Raw genomic sequence first — 22,973 nt, forward strand, 5'->3', positions numbered from 1 at the left:
AATTTTCAAAAGACCAAACCAAAATGAAGACAAAAGAGCATTCAAGCCAAGTCAAGAAAATGAAAATAGGGAAGCACAAATCTGGGAAAGGGTATAAGACTATTTCAAAAGGCTCTGAGCATATCTCAGTGCAATCCATCAATAAAAGAGGAAAAAAAATAAGAAACTACAGCCACACTGCCTAGGTCCTGCCATCCGTCTAAACTTGGTCGCCAGAGAAGAACAGCACTCGTAAGAGAGGCTACTGTGATGCCAACAACCACTGAGTGAGTTGTAGAAGTCAGTGCCTACAAAAGGACATGAAGTTCATAGCTCCACAATCTCTAAGGCCTTGCACAAAAAGGAAGAGTGGCAAGGAAGAAGCCCTGGCTTTAAAAAAAAGCATATCCTTTGCAAAGCATCACTTAGAGGATACTGTAAGATGTGGAAGGTCTTGTAATTGGGTGAGACTAGAATGAAACTCCCTCCACATCGTCCTATCACATGCACCAGCGGTAACATAGAGTGAATCTCCCTCCACACCGTCTAATCACACACTCCCGGGGTCAGACATAGAGTGAACCTACCTCCATGCAAGTGGAACTTCTTGGCCTCAGCACTAAGCGGTATGTGTGGTGTAAATCTAATACCACGCATCAGCCAGGTAACACCACCCCTACTGAAGAGTACAGTGGAGATAGCATCATGCTATGGGAATGCTTTTCAGCAGCAGGGACTAGAAAATTGGGTTAGGATTGATGGCAAGAAGGATGCCACTAAGTACAGAGAGATCCTGAATAAAAACCTGCTAGCCTTTGCCAGAAAGCTTGGGGAGAAGTTTATCTTCCAGCAGAACAATGACCTAAACAGCACACTGCCAGAGCCATCATGGAGTGGCATCAAATGAAGAAAATTGATGCCCTTAAGTAGCCCAGTCAGAGTTTTGACCTCAACCCAATCGAACATCTCTGGCAAGAACTCAAGATTGCTGTCCTTCGCTGCTCCTCAACTAACCTGGCACAGCTTAAGCACTTAGCAAGGAGGAATGGGCAAATCTTGCTCCACCATATCGTGCAAAGCTAATAGAGACTTATGCTGAAGGACTACTGGCTGCAATAGCTGCGAGAGGTGGTTCAACTAAGTATTAAGCAAAAGACGATGGATACTTTTGAACTGCTGACGTATCAGTTTTATCATGCTTTAAAATTTTCCCTGTTTTTTGGGCCCTACTGTGAAAAAAGGGGCACGTTTATTCACAAGTAAAAATTTAGTTAAATTGATCAAAGTCCCTGGTTGTAATACGTATTTATGTGAACAAAGAACTGGGGACTGAATACTTCTAAAAGGCACTGCATATAGCAATAGAGAATGTAGAAAACTGTTCCAACACTTACAGACACTAGATTTAAAAATGCAAGTGTAATTTTGAAAGACAGTATGAGTAGGGCAAATCATTTTAGGGCACTTATCCATATTAGCAAAAAAAAACCAATAATGAAAAGCTTTAGGTTTCAAATTCTCCCATTGTTTCAAATGTTCAATAACCATGTCAGGTCTCAAATCATTCAATACCAGAAGACCAAGTAATTCAGAACTACATTCAAGGGGGAGATTAATCTTAAGGATAGTTTTTAAAAGAGAACAGAGGGATTTAGGGAGAGAATGCCAGAGTTAACAGTAAAGCTGCCAGAAATGAACAAGGGATAGAGATGGAGGATAAACAAAAATCAAGAATATAACTAGGACCATAAAAATGTTTCTATTACTTGTAATTCCAGGAATTTGGCCATAAAGCTCATGTTCTTGCTGACATCCATCCGTGCTGGAGTTTGAAGCTCTAACTCTCTCTCCTTCTGTTCCTCACCTGTGAACAGGGAAAATAAAAGTTAAATAAAACAAAGCAGACTTTGGAAATCCAAAATGATAAAGAGAAATTGATTTAAGTTTGAAAGAAACTCATTCCTTATTTCTAAACTCACATTCATTATCAACTCAGGCCAATTCCATTTCATTGACCAATAATTTAGTTAATGGTAGCTAATTGCGAGGCAGATTTAGGTGCTCAAATATCAATCTCAACAGCATGGTGAGAAAGAATTTCTTTTGCTTTTAATTCATGTTTCTAAAGTTTGGTGACAGTAATCTCTGCAAAGCAACTGTCAAATTTGACAGCTGATAAAGGGAGTATTAGAACAAGGAAGCAAATATTAATATGAAGAGGTAGCTTGTAGGAATTGTTTTGAAGAGGAGGAAAAGTGGACAAGGTAAGGGAAGGAAATAATGGGGTCCTAAATCAAGGCAGCCAAACATTGGTCATGAACAGGAAGCCAGAAGTGAAGGTGAGACTGTTGCAGAATTGTTTGGGGGATGGGGGGAAGAGAGAGAAACAAAGCATGAAGAGATTTGAACACAAGGGCGAGATTTTCTAAATCTGAGGTTGGATGCATTTGGATTTGCTTTCAGGACTTTAACTTGCTTGGACTGTTTTTGATAACCAAATACGATCAGCCTTACTTTTTCCATATCGGTGCTCTTCAACATTCCAAGCCATGTTCTGGTGATAAATCTTTGAACTTTTATCTCCAACAATCTCCAGTTGGCGGTAACCCCAATCAGGCAAAGCAATACCACTTAGCTAAATGGAAAAGTACAATTAAACATCACAGGACTTGATGTTCACAAAGTAGAGAATAACTGGAAATGGCACTGATCATGCAAACCATTTTTTTTTACAGAAGATGAAAGAAATTAAAGCATAAGTTTTGCCAAATGAAAACCTCTCCCAACAGCAAAATGGAGATTAATATTTAAGATATAATTATCTGGATAGTTAATTACATTTAAGAAGGAATGCATGATTAATTACAATCTAAAAGTTAATTTTGTGTATTCAGTTTCCTAATAGAAAACACACACAATCTGATCTACATATTTATCCTTAGGTGTTGATTGCTATTGAATAAGCATCTGAAGATGCTAATTCAGAAAAGCAGCACCCATCATTAAGGACCCCCACCATCTAGGACATGTCCTCTTCTCATTGCTACCATCAGGAAGGAGGTACAGAATCCTGAAGGCACGACTCAACTACTCAGGAACAGCTTCTTCCCTCTGTCATCTGATTTCTAAATGGACACTACTTCACTACCTTTTTTATTTCCTATTTTTTGCACTACTTTTTAACTATTTAATATATATGTATACTTACTTTAATTCACAATTTTCTTTTTTTCTCTATCATATATTGCATTGTACTGCTGCCGCAAAGTTACCAAATTTCATGACATGTACCAGTGATAGTAAACAGCATGGTGAGAAAGAATTTCTTTTGCTTTTAATTTATGTTTCGTCCGTTGTAGCGGGCGACGGAGTAGGGGAAGACAGAGTAGGAGTAGGGGAAGACAGAGTAGGAAGGCTTTGGCTCCTGAGGCTTCGGCGAGCAGAGGCTGAGGACGAGCTTCACTCCAAGTGAGGTAAGGCCGGGTAAGTTCCTTTAAAAGGAGAACGGTCTGCAGCGGTATTTTATTTGAAGCAAGGAAGGCGGCGAGGCTGTACATTAAGTGAGCTAGGGCAGTAGCAATAGTTGTTTTAACAACTCTGAGGGAAAGAGCGGCACCACTGCACAGACGTGTGACGTCAGCCAGGTGAGCGCCGAGCGTTTAAAAAGAGGACCTCCCTATCCAGCGGGCAGTGGAGTGAGTGGTAGCAGAGTGAAAGGGCTTTGGCTGAAGTGAGCAGAGGCTGAGGAGGAGCTTGCTCCCAGTGAGGCCCATACCACTCCCGAGGCAGTCGACAACGTTCCACGTCCACATTTCAAAAGTTGAGGCAACGTATTGAGTAGGTCATGACAGCTGAGATCGGCCCCGTGGTTTGTTCATCTTGCAGCATGTGGGAAATCAGGGATACTTCCAGTGTCCCTGACAACTATGTGTGCAGGAAATGTGTCCAGCTGCAGCTTCTGGCAGACTGCATTGAGCGGCTGGAGCTGCGACTGGATTCATACTGGAGCATCCAGGATGCTGAGAAAGTCGTGAATAGCACGTTCAGTGAGTTCGCCACACCGCAGGTAAAGGCTACACAGGCAGAAAGGGAATGGGTGGCCACTAGACAGCATAGCAGTAGGCAGGTAGTGCAGGAGTCCCCTGGGGTCATCTCCCTCCTAAACAGATATACTGTTTTGGATACTGTTGGGGAAGATGTCTCATCAGGGGAAGGCAGCAGCAGCCAAGTTCATGGCACCATGGGTGGCTCTGCCGCTCAGGAGGGAAGGAAAAGGAGTGGGAGAGCTATAGTGATAGGGGATTCGATTATAAGGGGAATAGATAGGCGTTTCTGCAGCCGCAAACGAGATTCCAGGAGGGTATATTGCCTCCCTGGTGCAAGGGTCAAGGATGTCTCTGAGCGGCTGCAGGACATTCTGGAGTGGGAGGGTGAACAGCCAGTGGTCCTACAAGGTGAATTTAGGGAGTTAGGAGATAAACTAAAAAGTAGGACCACAAAGGTAATAATCTCTGGATTACTACCAGTGCCACGTGCTAGTCAGAGTAGAAATAGGATGATATATAAGATGAATACGTGGCTTGAAAAATGGCGCAAGGGGAAGGGATTCAAATTTCTGGGGCATTGGAACCAGTTTTGGAGGAGGTGGGACCGGTACAAACAGGACAGTCTGCACCTGGGCTGGACTGGAAGCAATGTCCAAGGGGGAGCATTTGCTACTTTTGTTCAGGAGGATTTAAACTAATGTGGCAGGGGGATGGGAACAAGTGCAGAGACAGAGGGGTGTAAAGTGAAGGTAGAAGCAAAAAGTAGTAAGGTGAAAAGTAAAAGTGGCAGGCAGGCAAATCCAAGGCAAAAATCAAAAAGGGCCACTTTTCAACATAATTGTATAAGGGCTAAGAGTGTTGTAAAAGCAAGCCTGAAGGCTTTGTGTGTCAATGCAAGGAGCATTCATAACAAGGTGGATGAATTGAACGTGCAGATAGTTATTAATGAATATGATATAGTTGGGATCACAGAGGCATGGCTCCAGGGTGACCAAGGATGGGAGCTCAACATTCAGGGATATTCAATATTCAGGAGGGATAGACATGAAAGAAAAGGAGGTGGGGTAGCGTTGCTAGTTAGAGAGGAGATTAACACGATAGAAAGGAGGGACATTAGCCGGGAGGATGTGGAATCGATATGAGTAGAGCTGCATAGCACTAGGGGGCAGAAAATGCTGGTGGGAGTTGTGTACAGGCCACCTAACAGTAGTAGTGAGGTTGGGGATGGCATTAAACAGGAAATTAGAAATGCGTGCAATAAAGAAATAGCAGTTATAATGGGTGACTTCAATCTACACATAGATTGGGTGAACCAAATTGGTAAGGGTGCTGAGGAAGAGGATTTCTTGGAATGTATGCGGGATGGTTTTCTGAACCAACATGTCGAGGAACCAACTAGAGAGCAGGCTATTCTAGACTGGGTATTGAGCAATGAGGAAGGGTTAGTTAGCAATCTTGTCATGAGAGGCTCCTTGGGTTTGAGTGACCATAATATGGTGGAATTCTTCATTAAGATGGAGAGTGACATAGTTAATTCAGAAACAAAGGTTCTGAACTTAAAGAAGGGTAACTATGAAGGTATGAGACGTGAATTAGCTAAGACAGACTGGCAAATGATACTTAAAGGGTTGACGGTGAATATGCAATGGCAAGCATTTAAAGATCGCATGGATGAACAACAACAATTGTTCATCCCAGTTTGGCAAAAGAATAAACCAGGGAAGGTAGTGCACCCGTGGCTGACAATGGAAATTAGGGATAGTACCAATTCCAAAGAAGAAACATACAAATTAGCCAGAAAAAGCGGCATACCTGAGGACTGGGAGAAATTCAGATCCAGCAGAGGAGGACAAAGGGCTTAATTAGGAAAGGGGAAAAAGATTATGAGAGAAAGCTGGCAGGGAACATAAAAACTGACTGTAAAAGCTTTTATAGATATGTGAAAAGAAAAAGATTGGTTAAGACAAATGGTAGGTCCCTTATAGTCAGAAACAGGTGAATTGATCATGGGGAACAAGGACATGGCAGACCAATTGAATAACTACTTTGGTTCTGTCTTCACTAAGGAGGACATAAATAATCTTCCAGAAATAGTAGGGGACCAAGGGTCTAGTGAGATGGAGGAACTGAGGGAAATACATGTTAGTAGGGAAGTGGTGTTAGGTAAATTAAGGGATTAAAGGCAGATAAATCCCCAGAGCCAGATGGTCTGCATTCCAGAGTGCTTAAGGAAGTAGCCCAAGAAATCGTGGATGCATTAGTGATAATTTTTCAAAACTCTTTAGATTCTGGATTAGTTCCTGAGGATTGGAGGGTGGCTAATGTAACCCCGCTTTTTAAAAAAGGAGGGAGGGAGAAACCGGGGAATTATAGACCAGTTAGCCTACAATCGGTGGTGGGGAAACTGCTAGAGTCAGTTATCAAAGATGTGATAGCAGCACATTTGGAAAGCGGTGAAATCATCGGACAAAGTCAGCATGGATTTGTGAAAGGAAAATCATGTCTGACGAATCTCATAGAATGTTTTGAGGATGTAACTAGTAGAGTGGATGGGAAGAACCAGTGGATGTGGTATATTTGGATTTTCAAAAGGCTTTTGACAAGGTCCCACACAGGAGATTAGTGTGCAAACTTAAAGCACATGGTATTGGGGGTATGGTATTGATGTGGATAGAGAATTGGTTGGCAGACAGGAAGCAAAGAGTGGGAATAAACGGGACCTTTTCAGAACGGCAGGCAGTGATTAGTGGGGTACCACAAGGCTCAGTTCTGGGACTCCAGTTGTTTACAATATATACTAATGATTTAGACGAGGGAATTAAATGCAGCTTCTCCAAGCTTACAGATGACACGAAGCTGGGCGGCAGTGTTAGCTGTGAGGAGGATGCTAAGAGGATGCAGGGTGACTTGGATAGGTCGGTGAGTGGGCAAATTCATGGCAGATGCAATTTAATGTGGATAAATGTGAGGTTATCTACTCTGGTGGCAAGAACAGGAAAACAGGTTATTATCTGAATGGTGGCCAATTAGGAAAAGGGGAGGTGCAACGAGACCTGGGTGTCATTGTACACCAGTCATTAAAAGTGGGCATGCAAGTACAGCAGGAGGTGAAAAAGGTGAATGGTATGCTGGCATTCATAGCAAGAGGATTCGAGTACAGGAGCAGGGAGGTACTACTGTAGTTGTACAAGGCCTTGGTGAGACCACACCTGGAGTATTGTGTGCAGTTTTGGTCCCCTAATCTGAGGAAAGACATTCTTGCCATAGAGGGAGTACAAAGAAGGTTCACCAGATTGATTCCTGGGATGGCAGGACTTTCATATGATGAAAGACTGGATCGACTAGGCTTATACTCTCCGGAATTTAGAAGATTGAGGGGGGATCTTGTGGAAACGTATAAAATTCAAAAGAGATTAGACAGGCTAGATGCAGGAAGATTGTTCCGATGTTGGGGAAGTCCAGAACGAGGGGTCACAGTTTGAGGATGAAGGGGAAGCCTTTTAGGACCGAGATCAGGAAAAACTTTTTCACACAGAGAGTGGTGAATCTGTGGAATTCTCTGCCACAGGAAACAGTTGAGGCCAGTTCATTGGCTATATTTAAGAGGGAGTTAGATATGGCCCTTATGGCTAAAGGGATCAGGGGGTATGGAGAGAAGGCAGGTACAGGGTTCTGAGTTGAATGATCAGCCATGATCATACTGAATGGTGATGCAGGCTCGAAGGGCCGAATGGCCTACCACTACACCTATTTTCTATGTTTCTAAACCTGATTCTATACACAGGAATTTTAACTTTTCAGTTTATTTATGGTAATTGAATTGGCTCCACAGTAGGTACAGTCAAAGTAAGAAATCTCAATACACAAAGTGGGGAAAGGGGCTTCAAAAAAATGCACAGCCGGTTATCCCTGTGCCTAAGCAGTACTACCTGGTTTAGCATTCTTTGGGTATCCCTAACAATCCCACAGTGGAATTTCACATATAGGCATTAAAATGAAAATAATTCAGGATTTCTTCCCCCCCCCCACCCCCGAAGCAATTTTCTTTTGTTTTGCCAGTAAGAATGTGAATAAATTTAGCTCTAATTTTGATGTCCATGTAAGTTTTGCGTTAAAAAATAACCAAAGCCCTCCATCCCTCTATTTAAAACAGTAGAGAATATTACCCCCCCCGCCCATTCTGAAGCAATCAGGAGACCAGCATGCAGGAACAGCACATAACTTACTATTTATGAATGAGTGTCACAAGCTCACTAACAGCAACTGCTAATTGAAACACCAGGACCAAATTATCAACCAACCAGTTAAAAGGAAATGCAGTGCAGAACTGGGATCACTATTTCACACTCTGTGATGGCAACATAAAATAACCCAATTCTTGAATGTTTACATAGTTGTAAAGCCTCCACATAAACAATATACATTGTGAAATGCATAGCTATTCTTGGAGTTTACCCTGTCTAACCCCATTTTCTATTTCCATCTTAGAAATCAAAACATTTCATTATCATTTATCATAGGCTCCAATAGCAAGTACTACTTCTGCTAATAAGCCTGCTCCAGGAGAGAGAGGAATTAACTAATAATATGAATTAAGCCATTCAATTTCTAAATGGACACTGAATCCATGAACTTTTTTTATTTCTGTTATTTTGAACATTTTTTAAAACTTACCTATTATATATATGTATAGATACAGACACACACCCATGCATGTATACCTGTGTGTGTACATATATATATATATATATATATATATATATATATATATTATGTACACTCACACTCTTAATAGAGCTTTTTTTCAATATTTAGTTATCATGTATTTCACTGTACTGCTGTCATAAAGTTAACACATTTCAAGGCACATTACAACAATTAAAGGACATTTAAGCAGGTACATGGATAGGAAAGGTTTAGAAAGATACAGACCAAATATAGGCAGACAGGACCAGATTAGGTAGGCGCCTTGGTTGGCATGGACACATTGGGCCAAAGAACCTAATCCCATAACAATGACTTTATGAAACTATCATACAAAAAAGCTAGTGGTGATAATAGGACTAAGGATCAAAAACATGGGTCTTAGTGATTATTAGCCAAGTAATCTTGATGGTTAAAGGCACAACTGTAGACGGTGGATAAATTAATTTCAAGGATCAGTGTGATCAGAACTGAAGATGTACTAATCTTAAATATAAATGAATGAGTTAGCAGTAGGAGAAAGCCATTAAGCCTCTCAAGTCTGCCACTGAATAACATCATGGCTGATTTGAACAATATCATTAATCCTGTATTCCCATCTACCAGCAGTAACCTTCTGCCACTGTGCTCATTAAGAATCTACTTAGATCTCCCTTAAACAGCAGTGGAAGCACAGTCTTCAAATATATTTTTTAAGGAAAATAGTAGCAAAGCTCATCCTTAGAAAACATTTTGCCTCAAATCTGTCTTAAAAGAACTCCTTTTATTTTTAAACAGATGCCAACAGTTCCATATTCTCCCACAAGCGGAAACATTCTCTCCACATCCACACTCGGAATAGGGTGTTTCAATCTTATTTGATATTTAATTTCCCAAGCAATAAATAACAACATTCTGATAGCACTTTCATTAGCATTGTGAATAAGGTTCATGCTAGTGGTGTGATTAGTGTATGCGTACTTGAAAAACAATGAAAGCCATATAAATATCAATGCCATTAACATCTTGTGTTTACTTTACAAACTTACCTTTAATACTGCAGAGGTGTTCACATGTAAAAACTTTACTTCTGATAATATAGTTTTCCATACTTCATTCTCAGTTTCACGATTGACAATTTCCTGGAACGAAGAAAACATGCAACTAAAAATACTGAGAAATATGGTTTTATAAACTTAAGTTTTGGGTCAGGATTATTCCAGAGCTCAGGAGACTTCAGTTAACAACGGTTTCCATAGGAAAACCAGAACCTAGCTAGCTTAAAAAAATAATGCAAGTAGTGTGTTGCCATTCACTAGTCGGGGATTGAGTTCAAGAGGTGTGACGTGATGTTGCATCTCTATAAAACCATGGTTAGACCACACTTGGAATACTGTGTTCAGTTCTGGTCACCTCATTAGAGAAAGGATGTAGAAACTTTGGAAAGGGTGCAGAGGAGATTTGCCAGATTGATGCTTGGATTAGAGAGAATGCTTTATGAGGATATGGGAGCTGAGCAGGATGAGAGATGACCAAATGAAGGTGATAAGAGGCATACATAGAGTGGACACCCAGAGAGGAAATGGAAACTACCAAGGAACATAACTTTAAGGTGAATGGAGGATAGTATGAAAGGAGGGAATATCTGAGGTAAGTTTGTTTTACGCAGAGAGTGGTGAGTGTGTGGAACGCACTGCCAAGGGTGGTGGTAGAGGCAGCTATATTAAGGGGCACTAAGAATCTCTTAGATAGGCACATAGATGATAGAAAAAAGAGGGGTATGAAGGATGGAAGGGTTAGATTAATCTTACAGTAGGTTAAAATGTCAGCTCAACATCATGGGAGGTAGGGCTCTAAGTTCTATGAAATCATTCTTAACCAAAGTTACAGAAACTAATTTTAAATACAGCACTATATGCCAATCCTTAGGATGGCCCATGTAACAAAGTATGTGAGTAGTATGCTTTCAAATCAGCCTTCCTGGAACCCAAGGCAGCAAAAGAGAGATTTGAGAAATTCCCAAGCTCATTGCTTTTCTGTATGTGTAGCAGAGAATTAGTGAAATTACAGCCCAGGAACAAAACGGCTATTCAGCCCAGTAAGTACCCTATTCTTATATCTTTCAGTTCATTTCTCTAATTTCCCTTGCATATTCTGTGTGTCAGCTCCATGCTGTGTAAAATTCCTGATTTCAATTAGTCTTTGTGTGGGGGAAAAGGAAGTTCTATCTGAATTCACCGCTGAACCATTCATAGTTCCCAATTTTGGTATCCTTCCCTCACCAAATCCTTCTCTACATATAACATCAAAACCACTTCATGATTTTAAAGTTCTCTCTCTTGGTAGCTCAGGCTTATTAACCTTACAATGGCCCCTTCAGTTCCCTAAGCCCTAAACTCCGGAATTAATTTCTTTTATACCTTAAAGCACTCATGAAAGCATACATTTTGACCAGCTTTTACTAATCTAGTCTAATAATTTCTATTGTATCAAATTTTCATTGATACTACATTCAAGTACTTTGCATATTTCACTTCTTCTTGGCATTCATTAGTCTTGCGAGACCATGGATCTGCGCCAGGAAAGTCTTCAGTCTCCAGGGTGCAGGCCTGGGCAAGGTTGTATGGAAGACCAGCAGTTACCCATGCTGCAAGTCTCCCCTCTCCACAACACCAATGTTGTCCAAGGGAAGGGCATGAGGACCCATACAGCTTGTGACCAGAGTCGCCGCAGAGCAATGTGTGATTAAGTGCCTTGCTCAAGGACACAACACGTTCCCTCGGCTGGGGCTCGACTCACGACCTTCAAGTTGCTAGTCCAATGCCTTAACCACTTGGCCACGTGCTCACACATATTTCACTATGCTAGAGATACTATCTAAAAATAGTTGTTGTTGTACACAACACTAATATTTTTATTTTTCAGTATTGGACAAATACGTTGGTTTAGAGGTCTCCCATACAAAAGTTTGAAAACTACTGTTCTAGCATTTACCATGGCTCCAATAAGTATCAGGTAGCACTTACTACTTTCCATAGGTTCTGTGCTGGCATTGAAATGTTGTAATCAATATAACAAGAAATCTCTTGCCAATGAGGACTCATAGGAGCAGCAACATCATGCCTGAAAACAAATAACAGACTTCAAGAGAAAACGAATTTTAACAAAGACAAAGGTCTCACTCTAAGTAAGAACTGGAATTCGATTGTAAACAAGGTGGCACAGCAGAAACCTGATTGGATGAGGACTAACCAATCAGGAGGGACGGACGACAGGGATACATATATACACCACTGGACTAGACATGCCCAGGTATCATCCCTGATGAAGATGGCAGAGTTTGTCATCGAAACATCAGTTAAAATTGATACCTGTACCCAGCTGGAAGCCAGAGAAGAGTTTATTTAAACAGACTTCAAATTTAGTAATAAATTAATTTTTTTATTGTTCAATTGTTTTTAAACATTCAGTGGATCAAAATTCACTCTTCTCATTTCTACCATCAGGGAGGAGGTACAGGAGCCTGAAGACGCAAACTAAATGTTTTAGGAACTGCTTGTTCTCTTCTGCCATCAGATTTCTGAATGGTCCAGGCACACTAACTCATTATTCCTCTTTTGCACAACTTATTTTTGTAGCTTAAGGTAATATTTATGTCTTACACTATACTGCTACTGCAAAACAACAAATTTCACAACACAAACAAGAGAAAATCTGCAGATGCTGGAAATTCAAGCAACACACACAAAATGCTGGTAGAACACAGCAGGCCAGGCAGCATCTATAGGAAGAGGTACAGTCTCCAACCTGATGGCATGAAGTCAAGATGAAGCCACACTCAGGTTGGAGGAATAACACATTATATTCCGTCTGGGTAGCCTTCAACCTGATGGCATGAACACTGACTTCTCTAACTTCCGCTAATGCCCCATCCCCTATTTTATCTATTTATTCATTTATTAATTCCCCCCCCCCATTTTTCTCTCTCTCTTTCCCTTTCACAATCATTCCCTGCCTTCTCTCCATCTTCCTCTGGTGCTCTCCTCCCCCTTTCTTTCTCCCGTGTCTCCAGCTTTGTTTCCTTTTAGCCAATCAACTTCCCAGCTCTTAGCTTCATCCCTCCCCCTCCTGTCTTCTCCTATAATTTTGGATCTCCCCCTCCCACTTTCAAATCTCTTACTATCTCTTCTTTCAGTTAGTCCTGATGAAGGGTCTCGGCCCGAAACATCGACTGTAACTCTTCCTATATAGATGGTGCCTGACCTGCTGTGTTCTACCAGCATTTTGTGTGAATTTCACAACACAATTGTTATAATAAACCTGATTCTGACATAACTTGGACAACACTTGTGTTCGATGTACTTATGGCACGGTCTCCACTCTGTTCAGACACACCAACAAACTTAATATAAACAACAATCTTAAGGTTGTGGGTTTAGCAAGGAACTTGGTGCAGGACATAGTGCAAGAATCCTTAATGCCTTGCTGAAAATTTGAGCATTGCTGGGAATTCTACTGGATGTTAAACCATGTGGTTATTTGAAACTACCACACAGAGAAATTTCTACAATTGGAGAGCCCTTTCAAACAACTGGTGCAGACAGAATGCCACTTCCTTTTGATTTTACCTTTCCCACCATTCTACACATATCTTGCCTGCAGATAACTGAAAGCAAGGACCAAGCAACAACCTCAGGTTACTTCTGAGTTCATTAAGGAATGCTACAAGCAGTAGCAGAAGAAAAATATTTTCTTTAACAACCAATCTACAATAATGTCACAAGCAGCCCCTTTTATTCATATGTAAAACTGACAGTTACAAAGACACAGAGAGGCTTGAATTTAAAAACCTCGGCATACCATCTACAAAAATAAAAAAAAATGCTTGTGAATCCGCTGTCTATTTCCAAGGTATTTTGCTTTTATTTCCAATTTCTGGCTCTTCATTTGAGAAATGATAATACTCTGGTTCAAGTAAATATTTCAAATATAAATTTTAACATGTATGAAATTTGCTGCTCAGATTTCATACTTGGGAACGGCAAATCTCAATTATTCAAGTGAGCCGAATGATTACAAGAGTGCAAATACAAGATAATGGTAATGCCAAGCAAGGTGACAGCAGGCGCTATACATACGTGTTGAGGTAACGAGCTGTCATTCCATGGACTAATTGCACAATATCACCGTGGCGAATTGAACGAGGTGGATTGCTGACAACCAGCTCCTGTCTGAATAAAAAAGAAATTACAATACAGGGTCCATACATATAGACATAAATAACTGTCTGCTAAAAATCCAAAACAGGGAAATTCAGAATAAATATTTAGCTCCCAAACTTATCTAACGTTTTTACCAATATTAAAAGACTTGATACCCCATTTCAAATGTGCACAAGAATATCGTTAAATGTCAAGTTTGGGAATCAAGAAAAATATTCTGTTACTGAAGAAAAATATTCATGATATCATTTACCTTTTGCTCTGAATTAGCACTGGTAACAGGAATAGTGACCAAACTACAAGTTAGAACTACAATTGTAGAAACAATGAATTTACAAATAAAGTCTTCTCAGCTTCCAAAAAGCGCATCTCTTTTCGTTGCTATAATTAAATGCAATACTCTCGCATACCTGCCAGGGTCCTTTATTATCCACCAATTATTCACATCCTTAAAAGGATAGCATGTTACTTGCTGCTGGTGGGAACTACCTCTTCCACCATCATACCTGCAAAAACCACACATCATTTCAGTAATTAAAAGCAGCTTTGACAGCATGAAATTCCCTTAGCTATGAGCTAAAATATCAATTTATTGTATGCATCTTCAAATACGTTCTCGGTATTTACAGTGGCATACAAAAGTTTGGGTACCCCTGGTGAAAATTTCTGTTACTGTGAATAGCTAAGTGAGTAAAGGATGAACTGATTTCCAAAAGGCATAAAGTTAAAGATGACACATTTCTTTAATATTTTAATCAAGAATACTTTTTTATTTCCATCTTCTACAGTTTCAAAATAACAAAAATGGAAAAGGGCCCGAAGCAAAAGTTTAGGCACCCTGCATGGCAGTACTTAGTAACACCCTTTTTGGCAAATATCACAACTTGTAAACACTTCTTGCAGCCAGCTAAGAGTCTTTCAATTCTTGTTTGGAGGATTTTCACCCTTTCTTCCTTGCAAAAGAAAGGCACGTGGCCAAGTGGTTAAGGCGCTCGTCTAGTGATCTGAAGGTCACTAGTTCGAGCCTCAGCTGTGGCAGCGTGTTTGTGTCCTTGAGCAAGGCACTTAACCACACATTGCTCTAGTGTCTGTGGAAGGAGTGGCGCCCCACACAAACTTCCAATCGGCGCCTTGTAAGGCATGAGAATGCCCGACGCAGCCCTCTCATGGTCCGAGTCGACGTTCCCCCTTCATTGCAAAAGGCTTCCAGTTCTGTGAGGTTCTTGGGCCGTCTTGCATGCACTGCTCTTTTGAGGTCTATCCACAGATTCTCGATGATGTTTAGGTCAGGGGACTGTGAGGGCCATGGCAAAACCTTCAGCTTGTGCCTCTTGAGATAGTCCATTATGCATTTTGAGGTGTGTTTCGGATAATTATCCTGTTGTAGAAGCCATCCTCTTTAATCTTCAGCTTCTTTACAGACGGTGTGATGTTTGCTTCCAGAATTTGCTGGTATTTGATTGAGTTCATTCTTCCCTCTACCAGTAAATGTTCCCCATGCCACCGGCTGCAACACAAGCCCAAAGCATGATCGATCCACCCCTATGCTTAACAGTTGGAGAGGGGTTCATTTCATGAAATTCTGCACCTTTTTTCTCCAAACATACCTTTGCTCATTGCAGCCAAAAAGTTCTATTCAAAAGGTTCAAAGGAACATCTAAACAAGCCCGATGCATTTTGGAAACAGGTCCTGTGGACTGATTAAGTTAAAATAGAACTTTTTGGCCACAATGAGCAAAGCCAGTGGCATGGGGAATATTTACTGGTAGAGGGAAGAATGAATTCAATTAAATACCAGCAAATTCTGGAAGCAAACATCACACCGTCTGTAAAAAAGCCTAAGGTGAAAAGAGAATGGCTTCTACAACAGGATAATTATCCTAAACACACCTCAAAATCCACAATGGACTACCTCAAGAGGCACAAACTGAAGGTTTTGCCATGGCCCTCATAGTCCCCTGACCTAAACATCATCGAGAATCTGTGGATAGACCTCAAAAGAGCATGCAAGACGGCCCAAGAATCTCACAGAACTGGAAGCCTTTTGCAAGGAAAGGGGAGTGTCGACTCAGACCATGAAAGGCCTGTGTCGGGCATTTTCATGCCTTACAAGGCGCAGATTGGAAGTCTGTATGGAGCGCCACTCCTCGCACAGACACTAGAGCAATGTGTGGTTAAGTGCTTTGCTCAAGGACACAAACACGCTGCCACAGCTGAGGCTCGAACTAGCGACTTTCAGATCACTAGACGAACGCCTTAACCACTTGGCCACGTGCCTTTCTTTTGCAAGGAAGAATGGGTGAAAATCCCCCAAACAAGAATTGGAAGACTCTTAACTGGCTACAAAAAGTGTTTACAAGCTGTGATACTTGCCAAAGGGGATGTTACTAAGTACTGCCATGCAGGGTGCCCAAACTTTTGCTTTGGGTCCTTTTCCTTTTTTGTTATTTTGAAACTGTAAAAGGTGGAAATAAAAAAGTTTCCTTGATTAAAATATTAAAGAAATGTGTCATCTTTAACTTTATGCCTTTTGGAAATCAGTTCATCTCTTACTTGCTTAGTTATTCACAGTAACAGAAATTTTGACCAGGGGTGCCCAAACTTTTGCATGTCACTGTATCTCCTTAGGATTCAGGATTAAGTGTTTTTAAGTAATGGCGTACAATCTAATGAACTAAGTCAATGTAGGGCTACTGATCTTCTATTATGTATCCAAAACACTGATGCCTGTATTTTAACTCACATCAAATCCTGTTCACCTATCATTTATTGACCTACACTTGTGCCAGCTCTGTCAACATTTCAGTGTTAAAATTATCACCCTTACCTTCAAATCTCTCCAGGCCTTGCTCATCAAAATTTCCATAGCACAATTTGGTTATAAAAGCCTTCAGGAAGTCTGTGCTCCTCAAATTCTGCCTTCTTGTGTAGTTACACTGTAATTTCCCTAGTACTAAAAAGTGCACCCTTCAGTGCTAAAGTACTTCTGGACTCTCCCTAAACCTATCTGCCTCTACCTCTTTCTCCTTTAAAATGCTGCTAACCTAATGTTTTACCAATCTTTTGGTCATTTGTCCTATATTTCCCTATGTAAAATAGGTGTTTGATACCTTGTGTGAAACACCTTGGAGAGTTGCATTGATGACACAATAAAAACTGAAGTTCTTGCATGCATAATACAGAGCCTTAATATCAAAATTTGCAGTCTATTGTCCGAAGATTCAAACACAAGCCAGTTGCAGCAATTAACAGCATACACAAATTACCAGAATTTTCCATAGTCTAATGCAACTCGCCTGTAAAAATCTCTGCACTCAGTTATAAACAGGATCAAAACGTTCCACTCCATCACCTGAACCATTACCTGATTGGATACATGTTCTTGTGTGAATGGAGCCAGCATGGAACAGGTTTACTCCAAGTATTCCTCAGTGTAATCTGGGACCCATAGGCTATTTCAAGAGGTTGACCCTGTGTGATCCTTGCTAGGCCACCCTGCAAAGGAAACCAAGTGTAACTTTCTAATCTGCTTGGGAAGTTGTGTTCAAGAATACTGTTCAGAAAACATTTGTACTTACAACAAAAAGGGATGCTAATGCAATGAAATTTATTATTTTTGCAGACTTCTACTTGTCAAAACTGCCAGCATTCTCTTTTTCTTTCCTTCTTTCCTAAAGCTACAGATGATCACTGTGACTCACTGTTTTCCCATGATTCTTTGCTTATGAGTTATGAATGGTGCCAGGCTAACCAAAGGTTTTTTTTTCTCAGCTCATTAATTTTGGCTGTTGGACTGTGAACAGATGCAGGAACCAGGCCTGTCACCATCATGAACCAAAGGATACGGAATTCAGTACTCTGTACTCCTATGCTATTCGCACTGAATTGAACAAGTATTATTGAAAACATGTTATGAATGACAAATTAATGTCCTTAACTAAAACATAAGAAGAGCACTTTTAAAATTCAATCGGCAGAACACATATGTTCCATTATCATTTGTAACCTGCTTTGATTTGCAAAGGTCACAGGATAAATGCCGTGAAATCTTTGCATTTAAACTTCCTGCCAGCCTTGGAACTATCTAAATTTTGCTGTTCCTCATGTTCACCAATGAACTTATCAAATTGAACACAACCTGTTGCCAAATTAAATTCCTGAAACAATCAAAACTATCTTTTATTTCTTAGCATACTACAGCACTGGAGAAATGTCAAAATATTTTGCTTATATAGCCTGCTGCTGCCTGTAAGGAGTTTGTACATTCTCCCCATGAACGCATGGATTTCCTTCGGGTACTCCGGTTTCCTTGCACAGTCCAAAGGCAAACCAGTTGGTAGGTTAATTGGTCATCATAAATTGTCCTGTCACTAGTCTCGGATTAAATCGGAGTTGCTGGGTGACGCGGTTCAAAGAGCTGGAAGGGCCTATTCTGCACTATGTATCAATAAATAAATATGTGCATTGATAAAGAAAAAAAAATTAAATCTGTTTAAGTATACTGAAACAGTATCATTGTCATATTCTTTCACAAACAAACAAATAAATGTGGAATAAGTTAGATTAACTCACAACTTCATTTCAAACTCTCAAGCTCTTTTCCATTTCTGACTCCCATTCTTTGGTGCTCTTCTCCTCCCTTCTGGCAGTACTTTAGATAGTTCCTTGTTTGCATTTTTCATACTAGTCATCCTCACTATCTTGATATTATTGATTATTATAACGTGATAGTATTTATGTGCAATTTTTCCCACTTTCTGCATTTATTGGTAGAGTAAGTGCATTGATAACATCACTCAGCAGATTAGTCAGTGATCTTACCTCCAAACTGGCTTGGAACATGCTGGTCATAATTTGATCATGTGGCCCAGTACGGTACAATAAAGTCAGGTGGATGTAGAAGAAGCCCAGGTACAAGATTATTGGAAGGACTAAAAGTGCACATACACGGGCTAGAACATGATAAAGTACTGTGACCTGCAAATGAGATTCATAGAAACAGCAAAGCTTACTTTACCTTCAGATCAGATGGCATGCTGATAATAAATATCCCAACAAACTAGACCACTGTTTTCTTGAATCCACATGGGCAGAGAGTTCCTTTTTCCTATTCAAAGTTCTGCTTTAATTGACCAAAATGTCAACAAGCAGTCAATGTATAACTAAAATTATAATTCTAGTGCAACACATTTTGCTTAATCCATGAAAGTAAAATGAGGGTTCTGGGAATGAGCAAAATCCCAAAACATACTTATTAGGACAATAACATGGAGAAAAAAAAACAAAATACATATATATTGACCTGAAGCATTAATTTAGTTCCCCTCCACAGATGCTGTTTGACCTGCAAGTTCTTCTCGTATTTTTGATTTCTATTTCGTTGTTTGGAGGGAGAGTTAAGCGCCAGGCCAGATTAAAAAGTTCAGGGTGAGGTACAGGCTGGTTTGGATTGCTGTACCAAGACATTTACTCAGCTTTGCATTGAACTCCCTTTAAGGACTTCAGTTCAGAAACACTATTTCTTTGAGGTTTGCTTGTATGATTTCATTTTCATTGTACAATGAGTGTTCAATGGTCTTTTGTTATAGGCTATTTTATTTTTTTATGGACATGATGTTGTTTTTACTCTCTGCACATCGGGTGTTAGACAGTCTTTTTTATGTACATATACAGGGTTTGATTTTGGGTTTCTTAGTTTAGTGGCTGCTGTTAGAAAACAAATCTCAAGGTTGTATAATGGATACATACTTAGATAATGAATATACTTTGAACATCCTAAAGATCTGAAGGGTGCTATATTAAATTCAAGCCTTTGCTTGAATTATGTAGTTCTTCTGTTGCAACTGTTTCATGTTAAATGTTGTAGCACCTCTCAGTGAACCAGGATTATTCTGAAGCTAAAAATTGTGCTACTGTTCATATCTGATGCTGCTTCATGGACATGTAGCTTTGAGGTGCCAGTTCTGTTTAGAGTCTATCCTGTTTAGCCTGATATCATACTATTCAACACAATGGAGGGTAAAGACAAGAACTGCATAAGCTACCAATGTTACTATTGTCAGGTGCATCTGCCTTAACCAGACTGTTGAAGCTAGGTTTTAGTAGGTGTTGGTTCACTCATTATTTGCCACAGACCCTGTTTGAGAGATATGGTAAGTCTGTTCTCCTACTCGAAAAAGTTGTATCCAGGGACTATGATGAATGAATCTGAAAGGTATGAATCTGTGATTACGACTATGTCAGGCAGTTGCTTAACTAGAAAGTTGTACAACTCTCACAATTTACACATTGGTCTCTATTTGCTTGAGAGGAAGAAATGCAAAATTTAATTTTTATTTCTCTCTCTGTTTCAACAGAATAGCTATGGTCTCGCTTGTTGAGTTATTTGAGAGTTCTTGGTGGGTCTGGATTTACAGGAAGGCTAAGCCAGGTTATTAAGTAAGAATAACAGAAATCAAAATGCTGGAAATATTATTTAAAAACAAAAAGTGCTGAAAAAACTCAGCAGGTTAAGTAACAGCCAAGGAAAGGAAAACACAGATTTAAGACACTTCTTCAGAACTGGAATTGTAATCCAGAGGTCTGGACTAACATTCCATAAATCCAAGTTTTTATCCCACTGTTGTAACTGACATTTCAGTTCAGTTAATATCACACAGCAGGTCAATTCTGATGGAGTCTTTGAATTGAAGTATTAATAGATGCTGCCTGATTTATTGTGGGTTATTTAGTGAATTTAAATGTCAAAACTACCATGGTACAACTTGAAATTGGATCTCTGGAATGTTCGGCCTTTGGATTTAACTTAAGCACTGAGCCATCGCCACACCTCTTTCTTACCACAGCAAAGCCAGTGCAGCAGTAGTATTAAAGATGTATATTCAGGTTCTAAAAATGCTAAACGAATTGATACACCATACAAAATCTTCACCATGCTAATCTAATTAATAACAGAAGCATAGGTACCTACATTTGATAAAGTCGTATCACCAATTAACTGCCATGTATGTGTTCCAGCAATAGCCAACAGAAGTATGTATGTGAATAAGCCCATATATTTGACCCTGCAAACATATCAAAATAAAATTATCCACTGAGTGTTCAGAAATCAAAAGTTTACACTTATGATTAAACTAACAACTTGCACTTATACCTGCAATAAAACATTTCACATCAGCATTATCAAACAAATTTTAACAGTAAGCCATAGCGATATTACAAAAAAATGACAAGAAATTTGGTCAAAAAGTCAGGCTCCAAGACAAAAAGAAGGATATTGTCAGAAAAATACTGAGGGAGTGAATTGCAGAGGTTATGCTTTAACAGGTTTAACACTAGTGATTCAACAATTAACTTACCTGAAGGACAATTGAAACGTAGAGACTGCAAAATATTGTGAAGGAGGACAACAAGGAGATCTTAAAGGGGCTTGGTAGAATAGGGAAGATGAAAATTTTAAAACTGAAATACCATTTTTAATCTAGTGTAATTAGAATAGCGATGGCATGTGAATGAGATAGGGCAAGTTGTAATGAGTGAAGTTTATCAATTGTATATTGGGACAATCAAGGCTAGTGATAACTAGGCATGGGTGTGGGATCAGCAGCAGATGAACTAAAATGGGGCACGGCACTGGGTGAAACATTAGGTGAGATTGCAAATGGAGAAAAAGGCTGATTTGAAGTAAATGGGTGAAAAATGTATCAGTTGGGTAGAAAATGGAGCTCATGAAAATAGTGACACTGATCTTTCAAATGCTCAGCTGCAAAAAAAAGATTCAGTTTTAAGTGCCAAACAAGTAGTCTGATATTTTAAAAACAGAAGAGGTCTTGAGCGTAGAGAGAAATGGTGGAGGGATGAATGAACCAAGAAGATATCACCAGATTAATCCTAGTTCAGTGAGAAGTACAGAATCAGACTTATCAAAAACACAGCAATTAGTACTGCGAGGATAGCTATCATTTATGATTCTTTGATTTCTATTGAATACACAAGAATACAATAGAAAATGCTTCACCACATATTCTGTCATTTGAGTTTTACTTGTTATCTGTTTTGAACATTCACTATTGAGGCATAAATTAATTTAGTGGTACACATGAGAAATATCATGAAACCTTACAAAATACAGCATAGATACATCATGGATATATTACAAGGACTAACTAGTGCCCAGTTAAAATGTATCTGAAGACAAAAAGTTTGAAATGCAGGAACTGCTTTTTGTTAGAATAGAGAGGGCAAGTTGAGGCCCAATAAAAATTAATGCAGAGATATTTTGATTGCCATCTAAAGAAATGTTTCTGGAGAGTGGGTTGAAAGCTGAGAAATCATTTAAATCATCCAACAAAAAACAGATTTAAAGAGTGAAGACAAAAAAATCTACCACTTCATGGGAGCTAGTCCTTACTTCTGCTCTAAAAGGTTGCCCCTCAATTTTGAGGCTTGCCCTCTAGTTCTGAATACCCCCACCAGAGGAAATATCCTCTCCACATCCACCTTTTTTAGTCCTTTCAACATTCAATACGTTTCAATGAGATCCCCAGGCATTCTTCTAAACTCCAGTGAGTACAGGCACAAAGCTGCCAAATGCTACTCTTAAGTTTACTTCTTCACTCCCAGAATCATACTTGTGAACCTCCTCTGGACTCTCTCCAATGACAATACATCCGTTCTGAGTTAAGGGGCCTAAAACTGTTGACAATACTCCAAACGCGGCCTGACAAGTGTCTTATAAAGCTTCAGCATTATCTCATTTTTATATTCTATTCCCGTTGAAATAAATGCCAACATCACATTTGCCTTCTTTACCACAGACTCAACCTGTGAAATAACCTTCTGGAAGTTTTACACAAGGACTCCCAAGTCCCTTTGCATCTCTGATGTTTGAATTTTCTCCCCATTTTATTGACAATCTGCACTATTGTTCCTTTTTCCTAAATGCATTATCATACATTTCCCAACACTGTACTCTATCTGCCATTTTTTCACCCATTCTTTCAACTTGTGCAAACCCTGCTGCAATCGTATTGCTTCCTCAGCG

At 39.7% G+C, this 22,973-nt stretch overlaps 1 protein-coding gene across 4 annotated transcripts in view; it reads right to left on the reverse strand.

The window, feature by feature from the left end:
• pomt1 (protein-O-mannosyltransferase 1) overlaps positions 1-22,973 on the reverse strand; it is a 62,802-nt gene that overhangs the window by 13,814 nt on the left and 26,015 nt on the right. For all 4 annotated transcript variants that reach the window (XM_072240316.1, XM_072240315.1, XM_072240318.1 and 1 more), the window contains 9 exons: positions 20,901-20,994; positions 18,752-18,907; positions 17,295-17,425; positions 14,341-14,436; positions 13,847-13,939; positions 11,735-11,831; positions 9,758-9,850; positions 2,494-2,614; positions 1,746-1,843 (listed from right to left, as the gene is read on the reverse strand). In XM_072240316.1, the coding sequence (XP_072096417.1) occupies positions 1,746-1,843; positions 2,494-2,614; positions 9,758-9,850; positions 11,735-11,831; positions 13,847-13,939; positions 14,341-14,436; positions 17,295-17,425; positions 18,752-18,907; positions 20,901-20,994 (979 nt within the window). The remainder of the gene's footprint in view (positions 1-1,745; positions 1,844-2,493; positions 2,615-9,757; positions 9,851-11,734; positions 11,832-13,846; positions 13,940-14,340; positions 14,437-17,294; positions 17,426-18,751; positions 18,908-20,900; positions 20,995-22,973) is intronic.

Source organism: Mobula birostris, chromosome 22 (genome assembly GCF_030028105.1).
Source record: "Mobula birostris isolate sMobBir1 chromosome 22, sMobBir1.hap1, whole genome shotgun sequence".
In the NCBI taxonomy this organism is placed as follows: domain Eukaryota; kingdom Metazoa; phylum Chordata; class Chondrichthyes; order Myliobatiformes; family Myliobatidae; genus Mobula; species Mobula birostris.